General features: G+C 40.4%; 1 protein-coding gene across 2 annotated transcripts in view; it reads right to left on the reverse strand.

The window, feature by feature from the left end:
• VPS41 (vacuolar protein sorting 41) overlaps positions 1-18,663 on the reverse strand; it is a 114,412-nt gene that overhangs the window by 94,745 nt on the left and 1,004 nt on the right. For both annotated transcript variants that reach the window (XR_015693123.1, XM_087692791.1), the window contains exons 2-7: positions 10,858-11,127; positions 10,575-10,754; positions 10,224-10,481; positions 9,513-9,645; positions 9,337-9,427; positions 324-426 (exon numbers count right to left, since the gene is read on the reverse strand). Coding sequence is in view for 1 of the 2 variants with exons in the window: in XM_087692791.1 (XP_087548917.1) it covers positions 324-426; positions 9,337-9,427; positions 9,513-9,645; positions 10,224-10,481; positions 10,575-10,754; positions 10,858-11,127 (1,035 nt within the window). In the remaining variant the exon portion in view is untranslated. The remainder of the gene's footprint in view (positions 1-323; positions 427-9,336; positions 9,428-9,512; positions 9,646-10,223; positions 10,482-10,574; positions 10,755-10,857; positions 11,128-18,663) is intronic.

Genomic DNA, 18,663 nt, shown 5'->3' on the forward strand with positions numbered 1-18,663 from the left:
TTTAGTGATTATTGTCAAACAGGTGTCCATCCATCTGAGAATGTTCTAAAGATTTCAGCACTATGAATAAACAGTTCATACATTTGTTTGTGAGACAGCTTGAATACATAAAGCCTTGTAATTTGAACCTTTGAAAGCCCAAAATCCTCTTACCAAATACCCTCTTGCCTAAAGAACAGAGTTCTAGTATGATTATTTAGGTAACAAAATCGTGTCATCAATATGTTTGGTCCGCATAACATTTTTCGGTCGTTTTTACTTCAATAATGCAAACATGTTCACTGATGTTAAATTCCAATCCATAAGTATGTGATGGACTCAACCTCCTCTAGCAGCTCATTCCGAGCCTTCCCAGCCTGAACAGCTGCCAAAGCCTTTTCGTGCCAGCCATGCTGAAGTAGCCAATTAACATGATCATCGGCATCCCTGGAGAGAACATGCAAAAGGAAACAAGAACCATTTCACAAGATATCTTATATCACCTAATCTAAGATGCTCTCACCATAAACATAGGCATTTATGTGATCACAGACACATCTTAATAATAAAACCATAGTTTCTATCACTTGAGTATAGTATAGACAAAGAAAGGCCCTCAATTTAAGATGTCCCCCAAAATCATTTGAGAAACAGTGGAAAAGTGACAACAAGCACCATCTAATTGGCAGGGAGAGTGCATGAGTTGCCAGATCTTAGGTTCAATTCCCCTTTCTAGGCAGTTCTATGGCACATTATCCTATCAAACACTTCCATTCTTCAAGATGATGAACAATCTATCCAAATATATCTCATATATTTAAAAACTGTGGAAAATTAAATACATGAATCTAAATATTTCATACAAAGTGTTAGAAAACGGTAATCAAACCTAAATGTGCATGAATAAAAAGATGCAGTAAAATGTTGGAAGTGGTCATTTTGTAGTTTCAGACCACTTCATAGTTCACATACACCCAAGGTTATGTTATGGCCAGCTTCTTTATTTATTATTTAATTCTCAGCCAACCTACTTCTCGTAGGTCATCCCTACTTTTTGCCTGTGAAAGGACGGTGTGTGGCTGCATCCAAACTCTTTTACTTGAGAATTCTTGGTATGCAGAGAGGGCCCCTCTATAGTGTTTGTGTTGGCACTCTGTGTTGTACGTTTGGTTCTCATAGAGGATACCAATTCCCATCTCCTCTTAGCTTTGCATTGACAACTTATGTGCAGAGCCTCTTTCAATATTCCTTTGTGGCATTCCACTTCTAACATATATCAAATTCTAAGATTGGAAGCGTTGTGTAGTTGTATTGAATTTCTTATCCTAACCTAGCTTTGCACACTTGGCAAGTTCAGCTGTAAGATTTATTGTTTGGCTTGTTTGACAGCATGCATGCTATCCAGCTAGTGCTGACTACGCTACTATTGCCAAAAATTGATCTAGTCATGTGCTGTTGGATTGATATCGCACTCTTTTGATGGTATGTTGTGACCACCTTATGCACATGCTTTGATCATCTTAGGTGCTTTTGTTGACCATAGAAATCCATCAAGTGACTCTTTGACAAATCTTTGAGTCATATTGAGCTGAACAGCTACATTTTTTTAAAAGTGTGCATCCACAAGCAACGAATCACAAGTGCAAGTGTAGGTTTCACAAGCCGATTGTCCACAGATAGATAAGCAAAGGGCCGAGATGGCCAAGATTCCCTATGCATCAGCCATGGGCAGGTCTATTGACCTTTTCAAGATTGGGACTGAGCAAAATCCTACACACTTGCTCACGAAGAGCCTCACTACCGAGCGCTTTGCCTTCCTCAGGAGATTGATGGGCATTGGATGAGATGACGTCTTTTTCCTCATCATGTTGTACATGTGTACATGTTGTACTATCTTTTCTTTTTTCTCTCTCACTAGGGCAGATTCGCCTTTAAGTGGGAGGTTGTTGGGGGTAAAGGCGCCTCCGCCTAGCCGCCCGTGTATTACTACACTGTTGACAGTACCCACCACTACACACTGCAGGTGGCGGGCGCCCATCATAGTTACTTATTCTTTATTATTTTAGTGACAATTTGAATAAAGGAAGGCCTAACCACACATTGTGGTTATTGGAGTTTCCACTTTTGAGTCTCTCTCTCTCTCTTGGCTCTTGCTCTCCATCCACCATAGCTCTCACCACCAAGCTTCTTCCTCTTGGGTTCCACTTCCCTTCCAGCAATGAATCACACATGACTGCTGCAAATCTAGTGCAACTAGACTAATGATGGTGTCTGCAACATTTGGGTGATCTTTTATGTGAAATGCCTCCATAGATCACACAAAGCATGGCACAAGCCAAAAAGCACAGAAAAAGACATTAAGGAATGGACATCAGATTCAGCTTCCAATCATAGAGCCAAACGGACTCACCCTCCAAGCTCCCATTGCAAGATTGATGTCCCCTACCATCAAACCACACCATCTTGATGTGTGAATGGAGCAACCTAGGGTCTAGAATCCAAGTATGATGATCACATGAAATGTGGCCTAAATGAATGCATGAGTCCTTTTTATAGGACTCTCACCAACCACTCAAACCAAACAACACCAAAGAACAAATTCTTAGAGAGGTTTAAGGCATACACATGCATACTATGCTCGAGGACATAAAAACCAACCCAAGGATTCGCTTCCTAATATTACAAAAAGACTACAAAACCTAGGAAGGCGCAGTATATGAGGGCATGCTTACTTTACAAACGATTTCGGAAGGAAGATGACATCAATGATGCCATTGGAATAAGGATTTGGGAGGGCTACAATTTGAGGGACTGTATAAACAAAGAAACTCTTATATTCAAACTAAACTACACCCTCATAGACCCAGTCAGCTTAAAAAAGAACAATGCTCTCAATCCAAGGCTCGCACACAATTTGCATCAGCATGAGAACCAACTAAAGCAAGGTTAAAAGATCCTCAATAATTTCTTTTTGCCCACACGTAAAGTGGTTAACGCCCAACCAAGTGCAAAAGTATACTCTCATAATCTCCTCGAGAACAAGATCTCACTACCTCTTATAGTGCCAGCGAGCTTTTAATGCTAGAATTGGCAAGCTCATTATTGTGAATCCAAATAGTCCACATATCACATGAATGGCCTCTTGGAAGTTTTTTGCATATCACTCGGTTCTCTCTGCCTATGTACACCTCAAAGCTCTGCTTCAGCTTTGCAAAACGGCCTTCTTGTCTTCCACACCAAGGCTCCAACTCCTCAGCATCGCTCCCATAGGCTTGTCTTATCCTTCGCTATGTTTCTTTGCTAATTATTCCTCCCCACAGCATTCAATAACCACCTTAATGGCAAAGTTGTCTTACAGACCAGCACACCTCCACACTAGCTTATCCACTTTCAGACATCTGGCTCCAACTCTAACAGAGTTCCACTCGCAATTTTGTACTCTTCTATGGTTATGAAGCTGTAAAGAAATATTCAAACACAAATGTTCACCAAAGCACACAATGATAATAATGGAACTCAAAGGTGAAGAGTAACTTAGAGACAATGAAGATGGAAGAAGACTGAATAACGAATAATACGATGCTTGAAGAATGAATAATATGATGCTCAATGCCATAAACACACTGTGCAAAGTGAATACAAGACCTAGAACTCCCATGTTTGTGAGGGACTAGGACAAAAACATGAGTTGGTGTGACAAGGATATGAAATTTTTTTAATTTAGTTATTAATTGGAAGTGCAAATGTGAGATGCACATGTTATGCAAGTCAATTAATTCACCACGATGGGCCAAGAACCCCAAGATATCACTTGGTGTCAAATGTGAGATGCACGTGTTGTGCAAGTCAATTAATTCACAATGATGGGCCAAGGACCCTAAAATATCAATTGGTGTCAAAGGCAAAAGTTATAATAAGTTATACTAGATGGATACTAGGTGGTGCTTGGTGTCAATTTTGGCCTAGGGCCTCAATGGTGACACTAGGAACTATGCATTAGTCAATAAATTGATGCTAGTTCAAGGGTCGTTTCAAACAGAGGACCACTAAGGAGTCAAAATGGCCTAGTCAATTTAATTGTGGATGGACACTGCTAATTTTTTAAGCGGGGACAAAGGTTGAAATTAATTTTCAAAACTATTAATTCTGAAAATCAATTGAAATGGCTGAAAAATCTAATTAGAAGGCTACCACTTCACAAAACTTGCACATGCAAGTGAGGGAAAGGCTATTAGAGGCTGTTGGAGCCTCATTCCAACATGATGGTGTTGAGAAACCACTTCTTCAATTCACACACTTAATTTAGGGTTTCACACTAACAGTCCCAAAAAGGGCTGGTGTCCACATTTTGGCCACTTTTTCAGTGGCCACCCACACAGTGGTGTGCCACACTAGACATCTTATGCCTATAAAAAAGCAGTCACTTCATTCACTCCCACTACCCCTCTCTTCAGTCATTCTTGACCACCTTCAATCACCACCACCACTTCCCTTCTTTCACCAGCCCCTTCCACTGCCCTCACACCCCTTCAGGAGAACATTGCAATTCATGGCTCATGGCACTCCAGTATTTGCGTTTTGCTACCCAGGTCACTCCCCGAAATCAAAGGACTGCAGTTCGCTCCCTCCACCTCCAATGACTAGATTGCTGTAAAACTTGGAGCAAAGCTAGGAAATGGCTGGAGAAAGAGAGAAATTCAAAGATCCACTGCGATAATTCAATGAAATTGAGCTGCTAACCTGGTTTTCCAACCCCATATGGATTCACCGATAGTAAAGGGAGCATCAAAGGCTGTAATCTTCAAGAGAAAGTGCATCAACCACAATCATCACCTTCCCCTAGTCAAGAATATGCAACTTGCTTCACCAATATGGTCTCCAATGGTTGAGAAATGGCCCCAAATACAAGCAGCAGCAGCAGTCAAACCTCTCTTCCCAACAGCTCCAAAATGAAAAAACGAGATTTTCTACTCCGTTTAGCCCCAATTCAACTTTTCCAAACTTACATGGGCAAGTCTTGCCAAGTGGTAGCCTTCTAAACCGAATTTCTAAAATTATCTAGTCCATTAAATTAATTTTCAAAATATAAACTCTGAAAATTAATTTAATAAACATTTCTGTGCCCAAAAAAATAATCTAGCCAACCAACAATTAAATTGGCTAGACCAATTTATCACCCAAGTGACCCTAGGCACTCATTAGCCTAGAACTAGCATTAATTAATTAATTAATGTCAATTCCCTAGTATCACCACTTACGCTAATGGCTAATTAAATGTTCTAGGCCAAGTTTTGATACTCGTACCACCTAGTACCTATCAACCATAACTTATTACAACTTTTGCATTTGGCACCAATTGATATTATGGGGTTCTGGGTTCCAAACTGTGAAATAATTGACATGCAAGTCACATTTACACATTTAATTAACTTTTGATCAAATGCTAAGCAAAGCAATAGAATTTCACATCCTAGTGATAGACCATCTCCTTAAAATCCTAGCAATCATCCTCAATTACACTACAATGTGCCAAAGCAAAGCATAATACACTGGAATTTTCCAAAGGCATCATAGTGAAAATAAAATTGGCCACTGCTCCTTAATCATACTAATACCAAGCACTTGCTGAAAATTTCCAACCAGCATAAATAAAACGTAAGACTCATAAAGAATCCAAGACTACTACCAAGAACCCATAGAATACATTTCTCATTAGCATATCTCAACTATTCTGGAAAAATAACCATAGCAAAGTATAAACCGAGCACAAACCATGATTGAACTCTCAATGGCATTCATAAAACAAGATGTCCACAAAACCAACTGAATACCACTAAAAACTGATGATCATCATTGAAAACTAGCAACCGATAATCAATCTTTTATGATCATAGACTGATGCATAGAGATGCAAATATATAGTTTCAAAGCTGTAGTGAAAACCATACCCATCTGCATAGCAATGACAATGACTAGCATTTGCATAGCAATGACAATGACTAGTATACAGAATAGTGATCCCATGGTAGATATACTATCAACACAATATCCTGGATATACACTAAATACATCCAGGATCCACTATCCATGAGAGTTGTCCATTACTAGAGGAGTGAAAGTGCTACCTTCCCCTTGAGCATTAGACAATGCTCTAGACCCCTGCTCTACTAAATCTGACCAAGTTCAATCCAAAGTCCGCTCTAACTGAAAAGCCTCAAGGTAAAGTTGCAACAATCAATGATAGCTACCAAGTCATCCTCCTCTGTCCACTTAGCATTCATTAGTAAATAGTTCTGAAACTTCATCGCATACCTTCTAGAAACTATCTCTAATCTTTCTCTCTTTATGTGCCAAAATCTGCTCAGGTACCAAAATCTAATCTAGCTCCTCAACCTCTGGCTGAATTTCAATAGATACATCCTCATGCACATCAGAAAATGCCTCAACAAGCTCACATAAAAGGCATTGTGTATCCGCCAATGTAGAGGTAATTTCAACCTATAAGAAAATATCGTTGATTCTCTCCAATAACTAAAAGGGCCCATAGTATCTCATACTCAAATTTGGATACAGCCTCTCTCTACATTTCATCTTTTTTAACCTTGCCTTTTCAAAATGCAGCAACACATAATCGCCTTCTACAAACTGCAAAGCACATCTATGATGATCACAGCTGCATTCTTTTGCATCTCTTAAGACCTCTGAAGAGCATACTTAACCTTTGCATAGACTACATCCATATTTTCTACATACCAATTAGCCTCAAAGATTTTTCCCTTTGTGTACAAAATAGAGAACACTTTCATGCCACCTTCCATAACCTCAAATGGAACTTTGCCTATGAAACTATGCATTGTATTATTGTACGCAAACTCTACCAAAGAAAAATACTACTTCCACTGTGACTTATGCTCAGATACATAGCATCTCAAGAGATCAAGCATTGTAGAATTTGCCTCTTCTGACTAACCATCTGTTTGCAGATGGAATAACAATAAAAATTTCAGCATGGTATCCATATTTTCAAACAACCCCTTCCAAAACAAACTCATCATCTGAGAGTCTCAATCACCAATGATCAACTCTGGCATGCTATGATACTTAAACACGTGCTACAAAAATAAATGTGTCATGATCATCCTTTATCTTCTTCCTCACACCAGAATGAAATGGGATTGCCTATTGAACCTACAAATAATTATCTATATCCCATCATTCCCTCTAGGTATTCTAGAAAGCTCAAAGATAAAGTCCATAGCAATGCTTTGTCAAGGCCTATCTGAAATAGGCAAGGGTTGCAATAAACCTGACATCTTTTGCATATCATACTTCACTTTCTAATACAATACATGTCTTGACAAACTACTCGACATCGTGTCTCAAAGAAGGTGAATAAAAGAAATGCTCCAATGCTCTAACAGTAGTATCAATCCCTCTATGCCCTACATCAAGAGGAGCATGACTCTCAGTAGTCACTTTAGACCTCAACTACTTTGTGACACACAGTCATCTATGCATTATCAAAAAACCATCTCTAAGCACAAAGTGCTCATGCCTTTGGCCATTGCAAAGCTAATTAGCAAAGTTAGGATCAACAACATACTGATCTTTCATGGCATCCAACTCAATGTGATATACCTTAGTGATAGCCGAAATTTGAGGCTTACATGACAACACATCAGCCACACCACATTCTTTTTCCCATCTACGTGCAGAATCTGAGAGTAAAACATAGATAAGAAGTTGGCCCATCTCATGTCCTTCTCAAACAACTTAGTCTGAGTCAAGAAATAGCGCACTGTTTGATGGTCTATCTACACTATGAAATCAACCCCTAAAAGATAGTGTTTCCATATCGAAAGTGTATAAATTACAACAAGCAATTCTTTCTCATAAACCTACAAATTCCTTTCATCTTTTTGAGATAAGCTCATATATTTATATTTTGATTTATATACTAAGGGCATACAAACTTCTTATACAGAGCTACTTACACCAGAACTCAAAGAAACTTTATACAGGATTTTGAATCTAACGAAACCTAAGATGAGTACATATCATTATCATAAAATTCTGATGCAGCAATTCAAAAATAAGTAGGAGGTTCATTCATAGCAATGAGTCTTAAGTATTCCCAAGGTAAATCAGGGAGCTGTTGTATTTCATAATTGTTGGCACGAGCTTGACCTACATGTGAGCCTCAATTTGAGTCACATGGGGACATTAGGAGCTCTGACATTTAGTCTGTTATGTGTTTTGACGGAGCACGCAGCTCTTTCTAGAACATGCATGTCTTTTTCAGTCAATATAGGTGCGTTCACACTGTGCAGTGTAGGCAGCCAGCCCAACATCAGCAATTTTGCTCAGGTTGGCCACAGTTTATGCCACATCAGCATTTTCGTCCCCTGCATGGGCTGGTCGACCAGTTTTGACCAGGCCAACTGCACTATTTTATTATGCAGCTGCTGGTCAGCCACTTTTGGCTATTTATAGCTGTCCTCTAGTTTGGGCAGATCATTATTTTTTTCCTCCTGCAAGTTTTCAACTAGATTGCAGTGAGGACTTCCGGCTGCACACTCCATCTCCGGTGCTGTCATCATTTTCCAACATGATCCAAAGCCCTCACTGACACTTTGGGCTGTGTGTAAGAACTGATCAGCCCATCAGTGTATTCAGCATTCTTCCCATATTCAGTGCAGATTTCTCTTTCACCCCTATTGTCTTCTCTCTTCTCCTTTTCTTTCCATGTTCATGTTCCTCTTCGTTGCACACTCTCACAAAATGCTCATGAGCTCATTAAACAGTCTTAAAAATCAGTCAATAAGTGTGCTTCAATGTCCCTTAAGCAAAACCCTAATCTTTGCTTGGTTCCATCCCTATTAATAAAGAGTATCATAGGTCACTTGCATCCCTTTTGTCATCTAGTTTTCCCATCATCACCCACTGCTGTCATGACCATCCAGAGGCTGCCTGCACCTGCTCTTGGTTCCAGCTTCTGTCACCATGGCATCATACCCCTTTATGACTGCAACCCTGTCTGATCGATTCCAGCTGCAGCCCATAGTTCCACCAAAGTTTCAGAAACCAGGGAAATGGAATTGACAAAAAACGGAGTTGTGAAGTTTAAGCCAATTGTGGAAACAGGGGGAGGAGTTTTGGGAACTTCATAGAGAACCAAGTTGGGGGGTGACAAATTCATATGACAACAGCTCAACATGCTGTTAGAGATAAGCATTTGAATTAAAAGGATAGGCAGCCATTCAGAACACAAATGGTAATTTCATAAAGAACCAAGTTGCATCGTTTTAGAAAGGAGTGTAGATGATTGTGTTAACTCAAGTAAAAGCACATTGGCACCTTGGCCTTGCAATGACCACATCTTTGGGTGAAACAATGTAGTATAAAGGCTCGTCTCCAGCTGTCCATTGGCCACCAGCAAAGCTGCTACCTGCTTAATCATACACAAATTCAAGGTAAAATACAAATACAGTTTAAAGAAGCACATTTCTTAAATTGGAAGAACGGATTTTTACCTGAAAATGGAGCATGTGCGAGTGCATAATCTTTTGCTTTGTAGTGCTCATAGCCATAAATAGATAAGGCATCTGTTGTCAACTCTTCATTTTGCCATGTAACAATGCGCACTTCTGGACGCTGAGCATGTCCCTGTGTGCACACAAACAGCAACCAAGTATGTGATCTCCTAAAGAGGTGAAACCAGACAAACAAAGAAACACATTAGTTCTTTGTGCTGTGTATATAGAAAGCCTCAAAAAATGTATGCCTAGAGGCTCTGCTACATGTGAAAAAGACTTGGAAAACTCTAATCCACCTTTCACAACTTGAAAGCATCTAAAGGCACACAGCAACAAATTGCGTCCACTGACATGGTAACACTCGCATTCAAAATCAAGCACAGATGTCCTAGCCCCCATAATCAGTTTTTTAGTGCTGCCAGATTTAGAGACCCTAGGTAAGTATAATTATCAACTTCATCCATAGGAGCATTCACACAACCAGTTGAACAAACTTTACAACCAACCAAAAGCTCCATCGAAAGTTTGTTCCCTCTGACAGACTATTCCATATCACAAAAATTAGGGATGCAGCTCTAGAAAAGGAACCTTTTCATATCCCTCCATATCATGTTCAAAAGCATGTGCGAATTGGCAATCCAAGTGGGTGAATCAAGCAGCAGATAGTGATAAATCCCAATTTTACAAGAAATGCAAGATTGAAATCACCTGCCTAGAAGGGATTGAATCAGACATGTCCAACAGCTTGTCTTCCTTTTCAGGAAGATAAGCTAAGATGACTAAAGTATCTCCGTAAGGAGCAATTCCTGAGATACAATACTCTGTCTGAAAAGCACCAACTATCTCAACGTATTTTCCATCTGCATTTGACGTACTTTTCCTTGTTGCAGACTTTTCAGTGTCTTTTAAGCGAATTGCTGCAATCTTCACAGTGTCTGCCCATCCGATTATGAGAAATGTGTCATCCTGATAGCTCACAAGCCAACAGAAAAGAGTCAGTTCACATGTATGCTAGATTAAGAAACACATTCACATAAGTTTGAGTGTTTTGATACAAACCTGCCAGACCAAATGTGGGCGTAAGAGTTCAGCACCTGGACTACCTCGAGGTCGCTCTATGTATGTCAAGCGTTGGTTACTGGCAGTATCATAAATCTTTACACCAACATCGTTAGCCCAAGCTATAAGACTTGTCCTCCACTTCACTGCATGGATAGGACCCTCTTGTGAATGCAACACCTGTGTCAATCATACTTCAGGATGCATTTCAAAGATAGCCTACTTCCAACACAATAAGATATGCAAAACAGCCATGACAGCTGTAGTATGAGCAAAAACTTGCCTGGTTTTTATAGCCAAACCAGCCCTTTGTATTGAGAAAAAGCTTTTCAGCCAAACCCCCAGTAACAAACCTTCTTGAAGACTTGCGGGAATAGTCAGGGTCAAGAGCAACAGCTTTCATGGGCCGATGGTATTCAAATCTCTCCCTTTCATCACTGTAAAGACTATTCACAACTACAGATCCATCATCTGAACAGCTTCCAATATACTCAGCAGCCCCATCAAAGCTAAGTTCATTTACAGTAGCTGAATGAGCAGCAAACTCCTTAACCTGCAAAAAGTTTTGCCAATTTTTCGAAAAATACCATCACATAAATTAGTCGAAGCATCCAAACCAAGCTGTGCTAAACAAATAGGCCCCAACTAAGGGGACCTCAACAAAAAGTGCAATGGTATGTAGATATTTTTTCCCAAAAAGAAAAGATCAAGGTCACCAAGAAATGTTTTAGCTGGAAAATATGACTGCTGAACTTTGGAACATGTTCTTTCAAAATAGAACATATGGATCAATGCCACAAAGAAAGGTTTCATAGCTGAAAAAATGCGACCGCTGAATTTGGAAAAGTATGTATCAATATTAAATCGTGCAAACCCAAAAGGATGGACTTTAGAAAGTTGAAACCAACCCATAATCCTCAAAATAATAGCATAGTACACATACAAATCATAGGGTACCTGCAACATTTACATTGAATACTGAGCGAGAGAGTGTTGTACTCTTGACGGATCCCAAAACGCAGCAAAGGTGGCCTCTAAGAATTGAACACTAACAAACACAGCCGAGGAGGCCAGATCTCATGCAAACAAGCAATGAATGAGAGAGAAAACTGCAAACGTAGACTCCAAGAGCAGGGCAACAAGCAAAAGGGCACCATGGAGTGATAAGAGCATGGAACAAAGTCAAACGCAGCCAGCTGTATCAAATGCAGCCTTCTAGAGGACTTGCCTACTGATGGGGATGACGTATGAGCAGCAAATGCAGAGTGTGATGCCACCAGGCTGCAAATGCAAGTGTTCGAAGGTGGATGTTGGCGACAACTTCTGGAGGTGTTCACTGAAAAGATAAGGCTAGAAACAAGCGCTAATGCATGTAGATAGCAAGGGGCAACTCAGACTGAGACATCCTCCACGAGCGGGGTGTGGGCAACAAAGCTAAAGGGCCTAAAACTTGCAAAAATGAGATTGAGACTGAATGGAGGGCAACCGGCCTATTTATAGAAAGTTTTGGGACCTCATACCACGCACCATTTTAAAGCTCTCTCATATCGCATATCAAATTAGGGATTTAATTAATTAAGCATTGTTGGGGCTATCTAAGCGGCTGATTCAACAATATAATGCTAATTTTAGCTCAACACTCCCTCTCAAGCCCGAAAACTAAGCAAGAAAGGAAGCCTAACCCAAAAAAAAAAAAAAAAAAAAAAAAAAAAAAAACACCCAAGGCATCCCACCCGGAAGTAGCCAAGGCCTCATACAAAGGATGCACGGTATGGTGGCTGCCCAGTGGCCTACCAAGACTACAAAGGCAACGATATCACAATAATTAATCATTGTTTCAAAAAGGAATATGGCATTTGATTAAGTAACAGATGGAAGACAAGTAGCCAGTCTCAAAGGCTTTCATAAAATAAACAGGCTATCCCTACCACTACTGGATGTTGATGATGAAGTAATAGGCTAGGGGAATGTGCAACAAAAAAGCAAGCTAGCGAGGCTAAGCAAGCAAGGGAGACTGCCATATGCAATATCGCGAATATGGTGGATCCAAAGTCGACCACTCTGAAAGACAGAAAAGGGATAAAAGCGCACAAATGCATGTTTACAAAACAAAATGCTAATACACTGGAGGTATGCAAGAGGCAATACAGGGGTGATTATGTTCATGCAAAATGCATGCAATGATGCCACATGGACAGTATCCTCTTAGGAAAATTGTTCACTTGCCCAAGTGTCCTTTTACAATCATGCCATCCTGATAGTACAGATAACGATACAATGTTCAATAAATAGAATGCCTGAATCAAAAGTTGTAAGCAGCATCACTATCACTATCAAGAGAAGAAGTCGTCCCCTCTCAAACTAGAAGGAAAAGCCATAGGGAAATACCCTTCCCCCGTCAATCTAAAGAAGTAGAGGAGGGTATACCCAAGCCGATCCTAAGTAACAAATACTGCAATATCGGCCGATAAACCACCTTGGTCAATATATCTGCAAAATTATCGAAAAAAAGCACAAATTCTAAATAGATGGTACCTAGCTCAACTTGCTCTCTAGTGAAGTGATAGTAGAACCCCACATGCCATGTCCATGGTGTGATAATCGGATTGCCCACAAGGGCAATGGCACTCTAGTTGTCGCAGTAGATAATGGTGGAAGAGTCGCATGGAAAGTATAGCATCGTCAGTAAGCTTCTCAAGTAAATGGTCTCTGTGGTACTATCGAAAAGAGCCCAATACTTAACCTTCGTCGTGTAAGCCACCATTGTCTCTTGCTTACAGTTGGGCCCAAGAAATAATTATTGTGCCCAAGGTAAAGAGGTAGCTACCATGGAAACAGTAGCTATTAAGATCTCTTGCCCAGTTAGAGTCAATGCGCCCCTACAAACATAAACCAGATAGGTACACAACAAATATCTCAAAACACACAAACAAGCAATCCAATGTAACATCCTAGGTTAATTGAAATATTGACCAAGCAAACTAACTGAGTAAGCTAAATCTAGCTTAGTATGAATCAACCAAAGAAGCTTCCCTACAACAAACCTATAGGTGTACTCGTTGAAGGGCTGACCAAGGATATCTTTGGAAAGATGAATGGTGGGATCAAGAGGTGTGGCCACAGGCTATGTCTAATCTGTGCAATGTTGATCCACTAACTGAAGAGTGTACTTCTACTGTGAAACAAAAATACTATCCTCAGATCAAACTACCTCCATCCCCAAAAAATAAGATGACAAACCAAGATCTGTCATCTCAAAAGTTAAGCAAAGCTCGGCCTTTATCTTTGCTATGGCGACAAAATTAGAGCCAGTGATAAGTAAATCGTCTACATATAGCAGGATATAGCTAATTCCCTCTAAAATAGTACGGACATATAAGTTCGGGTCATAGGGGTAGAATGGTATGTGTGAGTCCTAAGGAACTTGTCCATCCACTAGAACCAAGACTGCAGTGCTTGCTTCAACCCATAGAGAGCTTTCCGCAATCGAAAGGCCTTATCCTTCCAATCAGCAGAAAAAAATCCAAGAGGCTGCTCCACATAGACTTCCTCCTCTTTTAACATCCATCTAATAGATTGGCCAACCATGGTGAGCGCCTAGCACAACCAACAAACAAAATGAAATCAACCATGCTGTATGAGCAAAGGTCTCTTCATAGTCAATACTTTGCTTCTATCGAAACCCTTGCATCACAAGGCTAGCCTTGTATTTGTTCAAAGTCCCATCAACTTTTAGCTTAGTCCTGAAAATCCACTTTGTCCCAATGACTTTATTGTAGCTCGGACAATCCACCAAGGTCCAAAGTCTCATTTTGGTTAATACTCTCAAGCTCCTTTTCCATGGCCTCTCACCATTGGGGGTGTTGAAGGACCTCCTATCAACTATCCAACTCAAAATGCACAATACAATCAATTATAACTTACTAGGTGATAGCCTAGCTAGGATTGAGACTGAGTGCTATGCAAACTGAGTATAAAAAGAAGAGTAGAAAGAGTGAGCATCAAGAGTGAGAGAACAACACAATCAGTATTTAGTACAATGACAGGTGTACCACTTTAGGTTTAGATAATATTAAAGTACAAGAGTGTAAGGGTGTCTTCACACACACCCGAGCACCGTAAAAGGCACAATGAGCCTTTATTACCAACAACCTCCCACCTAAAGGCAACATGCCTGAAGGTAGAGAAAAGAATCAACTAGGTCTATGTATGTACAAAGCTGAAATACACATATACTATCCAAACCCCATCATCTGGCGGCAATGAGCAAACCGCTCTGCTAGAAGACCCTTCATGACAAGGTCTACAAGGTTATCTGTGTGTACCTTGACAGGCTCAATGCTCTTGTTGTCAAGTACATCCCTGATAAAATGATACTTCACTTGTATGTGCTTTGTCTTTGCATGAAAAACAGGATTCTGTGCCAGCATGATAGCACTCCGACTGTCACAATGGAGGATAGGAACCTCTATAATATCAAGCTCTCTCGCCAGACATGAAAGCCATAAAGCTTCTTTGCATACCTTAGTGGCAGCCACATACTCTGCCTCTATAGTAGACAATGCAACACTTTTACAACCTGGATATCCAAGAGACTACTCCACTTGTGAACATGAACATATATCCTGAAAAATACTTCTTGCAGCCAGGATAACTAGCATAGTCTGCATCCGTGAAGCCAACAACAAATAACTTCTACTTACCAAAGCAGATACACAAATTCTTTGTGTCCTTAAGGTATCTCATGATACCCTTCACTTCTTCCCAATGCTTTTTACCAAGATATGTCATGTATCTGCTAACCACTCTCACCGCAAATGCAATGTCAGGATGTGTAGCAACCATAACATACATCAAGCTACAAATACCTGAAGCATAAGGTATCTTGGCCATTTCAGCCTTTCCATCATCAGATGTAGGATTGTCATCTGCACTAAGTTTCACATATGGAGGCAATGGTACACCAATGGCTTTTTCCCCCTCCATATTAAAACACTGCAAAACCTTAGTGACATACTCCTGCAGTGATAGATAAAGAAGATCCTTTGATCTATCTCTTCTGAGTATACACATGCCAAGAATGTGATTGGTCTCACCAAGATCCTTTATATCAAAGCTATTGTGTAAACTTTGCTTCAAAGAGTCTAGGGCATGAACATCCTTGCCTGCAATCAACATGTCATCCATATACAAAACCAAGAGGATAAGACAGCCATCTGTTGCCTTCTTGATATATAAGTAATGATCAACTTGAGAGTGATGAAATCCCTGAGATTGCATAAATGTATCAAATTTATGATACCATTCTTGTGCTGCCTGCTTCAACCCATACAAACTCTTGTTGAGCTTACATACCATGTGCTCTTACCCCTATGCAATAAAACCCTGAGGCTGCTGCATATAAATCTCCTCATACAGATCACCATGTAAGAAAGCGGTTTTCACATCCATTTGTATGAGCTCCATATCTTCATATGCAACTAAGCCCAAGATGGTTCGCAACATAGTCATTTTGACTACAAGAGAAAAGATTTTATCAAAATCATTTTCATGTTCTTGCTTGTACCCTTTAGCAACCAGTCATGCTTTGTACTTTGACAAAGAACCAGAAGTGACTTTCATTTTGTAAACTCATTTACATGGTAGCACTTTCTACCCTTTAGGCAAATGCACTAAATCCCAAGTGCCATTTTTCAAGAAAGATTCCAACAGCATAGCCTTATGCCATTTCTTGCGATCTTTTCTGTCCATTGCTTCCTCGAAGCATGATGGCTCACCACAATCTGTTACCATGACATAATCAGCCCCATAATTGACACCAAGAACAAACCTATCTAGCTGTCTTTGCACTCTAGTCGGCCTACGGACCCAATGGTCAAGATTTGCTGGTTGTTCAACTTGCAAATCTGCATTAACACCTTGCTATTTTGCATGTTCAACATATTGTACAGTCGGTTCTGGTTATTCCAAAGGCATCTATTCTTGCTGAATTTGTGGTATATCATGGGCAAGATCTTGCTAATCATTTTCAACATCATTCCTGCATTTTTAGGGACATTTAAATATAAGCGACAATGCAAAGAGATAGTAGGGTTTGCAGGGAGTAACCGTGTATGACAAACACTAAGAGAGAAGAAAAACTCAGAAACACAATAACACGGTGATGATGTGCTGAATCATGCTGAGTAGAAAAGTTGATACAACGAAGGCGAAGCTCAAAAGATAAATGCATTGTCCTATCTGAATTAGGCGATGGCACCTCTGCAAATCTGCACAGTGAAGGGAGCGAAACATAGTCCACCGAGCAATGGTCTATCGAAGTAATCACTGGAAGGTAAAGAACATCAATTGAAGGAGTGAACTATAGTCCTCTAATGCCATTAGAGATATGGAAGATAATCACCAACTCTCAAGAGAGCAAACCGCAGTCCTCTGATGCCAAGGAGTGACCTAGGCAGCAAAACGCAAATCCCAGAGTGTCGGGGCTGTCAAATGCAAGGAGAGCAGCCCAGATGTTGACGCCAAGTGGATAATGATGACACTAGATGATGGAGGATGAGTCAAGCTGCAAAACGACGGGTCCCAACAACCTCTGTGACAGACAGTGACGCTAGGTGATCGAGGAGAAGCCAGTTTGCAAAAACGCAGGTCCCAATAGCCCTTGTGATAGACGGGTGATACCAAGTGATGGAGGAAAAGCCAGGCTGCAAAACACAGGTCCCACCAGCCCCTGTGTAACAAACAAGGGATGAAATTACTAACACTTAGTGATGTAGACTGTCACTTGAGGCTAGGATGCTAATGCCAAGCTAGATAATGATGCCAAGCAAGAAGGCCTCCAAACTGAAAAACACAAGTAAAGATAGAGCCTGAAGGAGAAGGGTGCTAATGCCAAGCAAATGATGGTGACACCAAGTGAAAGATACTCCAAACGCAAATCCTAATGCTGGAACAGGGCGCCTGAAGCAAAAGAGGAAGTGTGAAGGCAACCACGAGCCATGAACCACAATATCCTCCTGAAGGGGTATGAGATCAATGGAAAGGACTAGTGAGAGAAGGGAAGTTGTGGTGGTGACTGAAGAAGGTGGTCAAGAATGATTGAAGAGAGAGGGGTGGTAATAAATGAAGTGGTTGCCTACTTTTAGGCATAAGCTATCTAGGGAGGCACACCACAATGTGGGTGCCCACTAAAAAAGTGACCAAAATGTGGACACGGCTGCCCTTTTTAAGGTTGTCAGTGCAAAACCGTAAATGCAATGTGTAAACGGCAGAAGCGGTTTCTCAACATGCTTGTGACTTCAACTATAAAAAGAAATCCCACATCATCCCACTAAAATGATTGACAATGAGCATAAGAAATTTACTCGCTTTACGAGATCTTGTCGTAGAGGCCCACATAAATCTGTAAAGACTAACTCCAAGGGGGTCTTGGACTATCGAAATTCCTTGTTGGGCGATGGAATCTCATTGCAACTTGAGAATCGAAGTTGAGATGGCCGTAGCAAGCATTGCCACAACGGCTCCAACTCTGAAGTAGAATGGGTCGCTACGGTAATGAGCTTGTATAAACCAACCTCTTGCAACTTAAAACTCTATGACACAAGCCCAAGAGTTTTAAGACCTAGTTTCTCATGTGTTTAGTAACAACATCATTTCTAAGGGGGGTTCATTGCACATACACATGCAATGGTCAATGTTGACTTAGCCAATCATCTTATTCCTTTTCAACATATGTTTAGAAGTCTATGGTTAGTCACCATCCCAAGGTTGATATTCTAATTGAGGGGAGTCCAGATTGCTTCATGTTCTTTGGTTGATGTTATAACTACTAGTCATGGCCATATTCCATCAAGCTGCTCCTTTCCATGGTGATCACATTTTAGGATATGTCTTATTAGATTGTGCTAACATCTATTTCAGCAATGTTGTGGAGCTTGGCATAGGGATGGCAAGACTTCTTGTATGAGAAAGTATGATTTCAACTTATCTTCCATTTTAAGAGGGTGACCATTCACAAGACTTCACAAGTTTACTAAGACACCACAAGATATTTCAATGAGAACACCAGAGTCTGACAAGGAGACATTCA

This window comes from Lygodium microphyllum, chromosome 14 (assembly GCF_053477565.2).
Source record: "Lygodium microphyllum isolate KBCC chromosome 14, Lygodium_microphyllum_v1.1.10, whole genome shotgun sequence".
Lineage (NCBI taxonomy): Eukaryota > Viridiplantae > Streptophyta > Polypodiopsida > Schizaeales > Lygodiaceae > Lygodium > Lygodium microphyllum.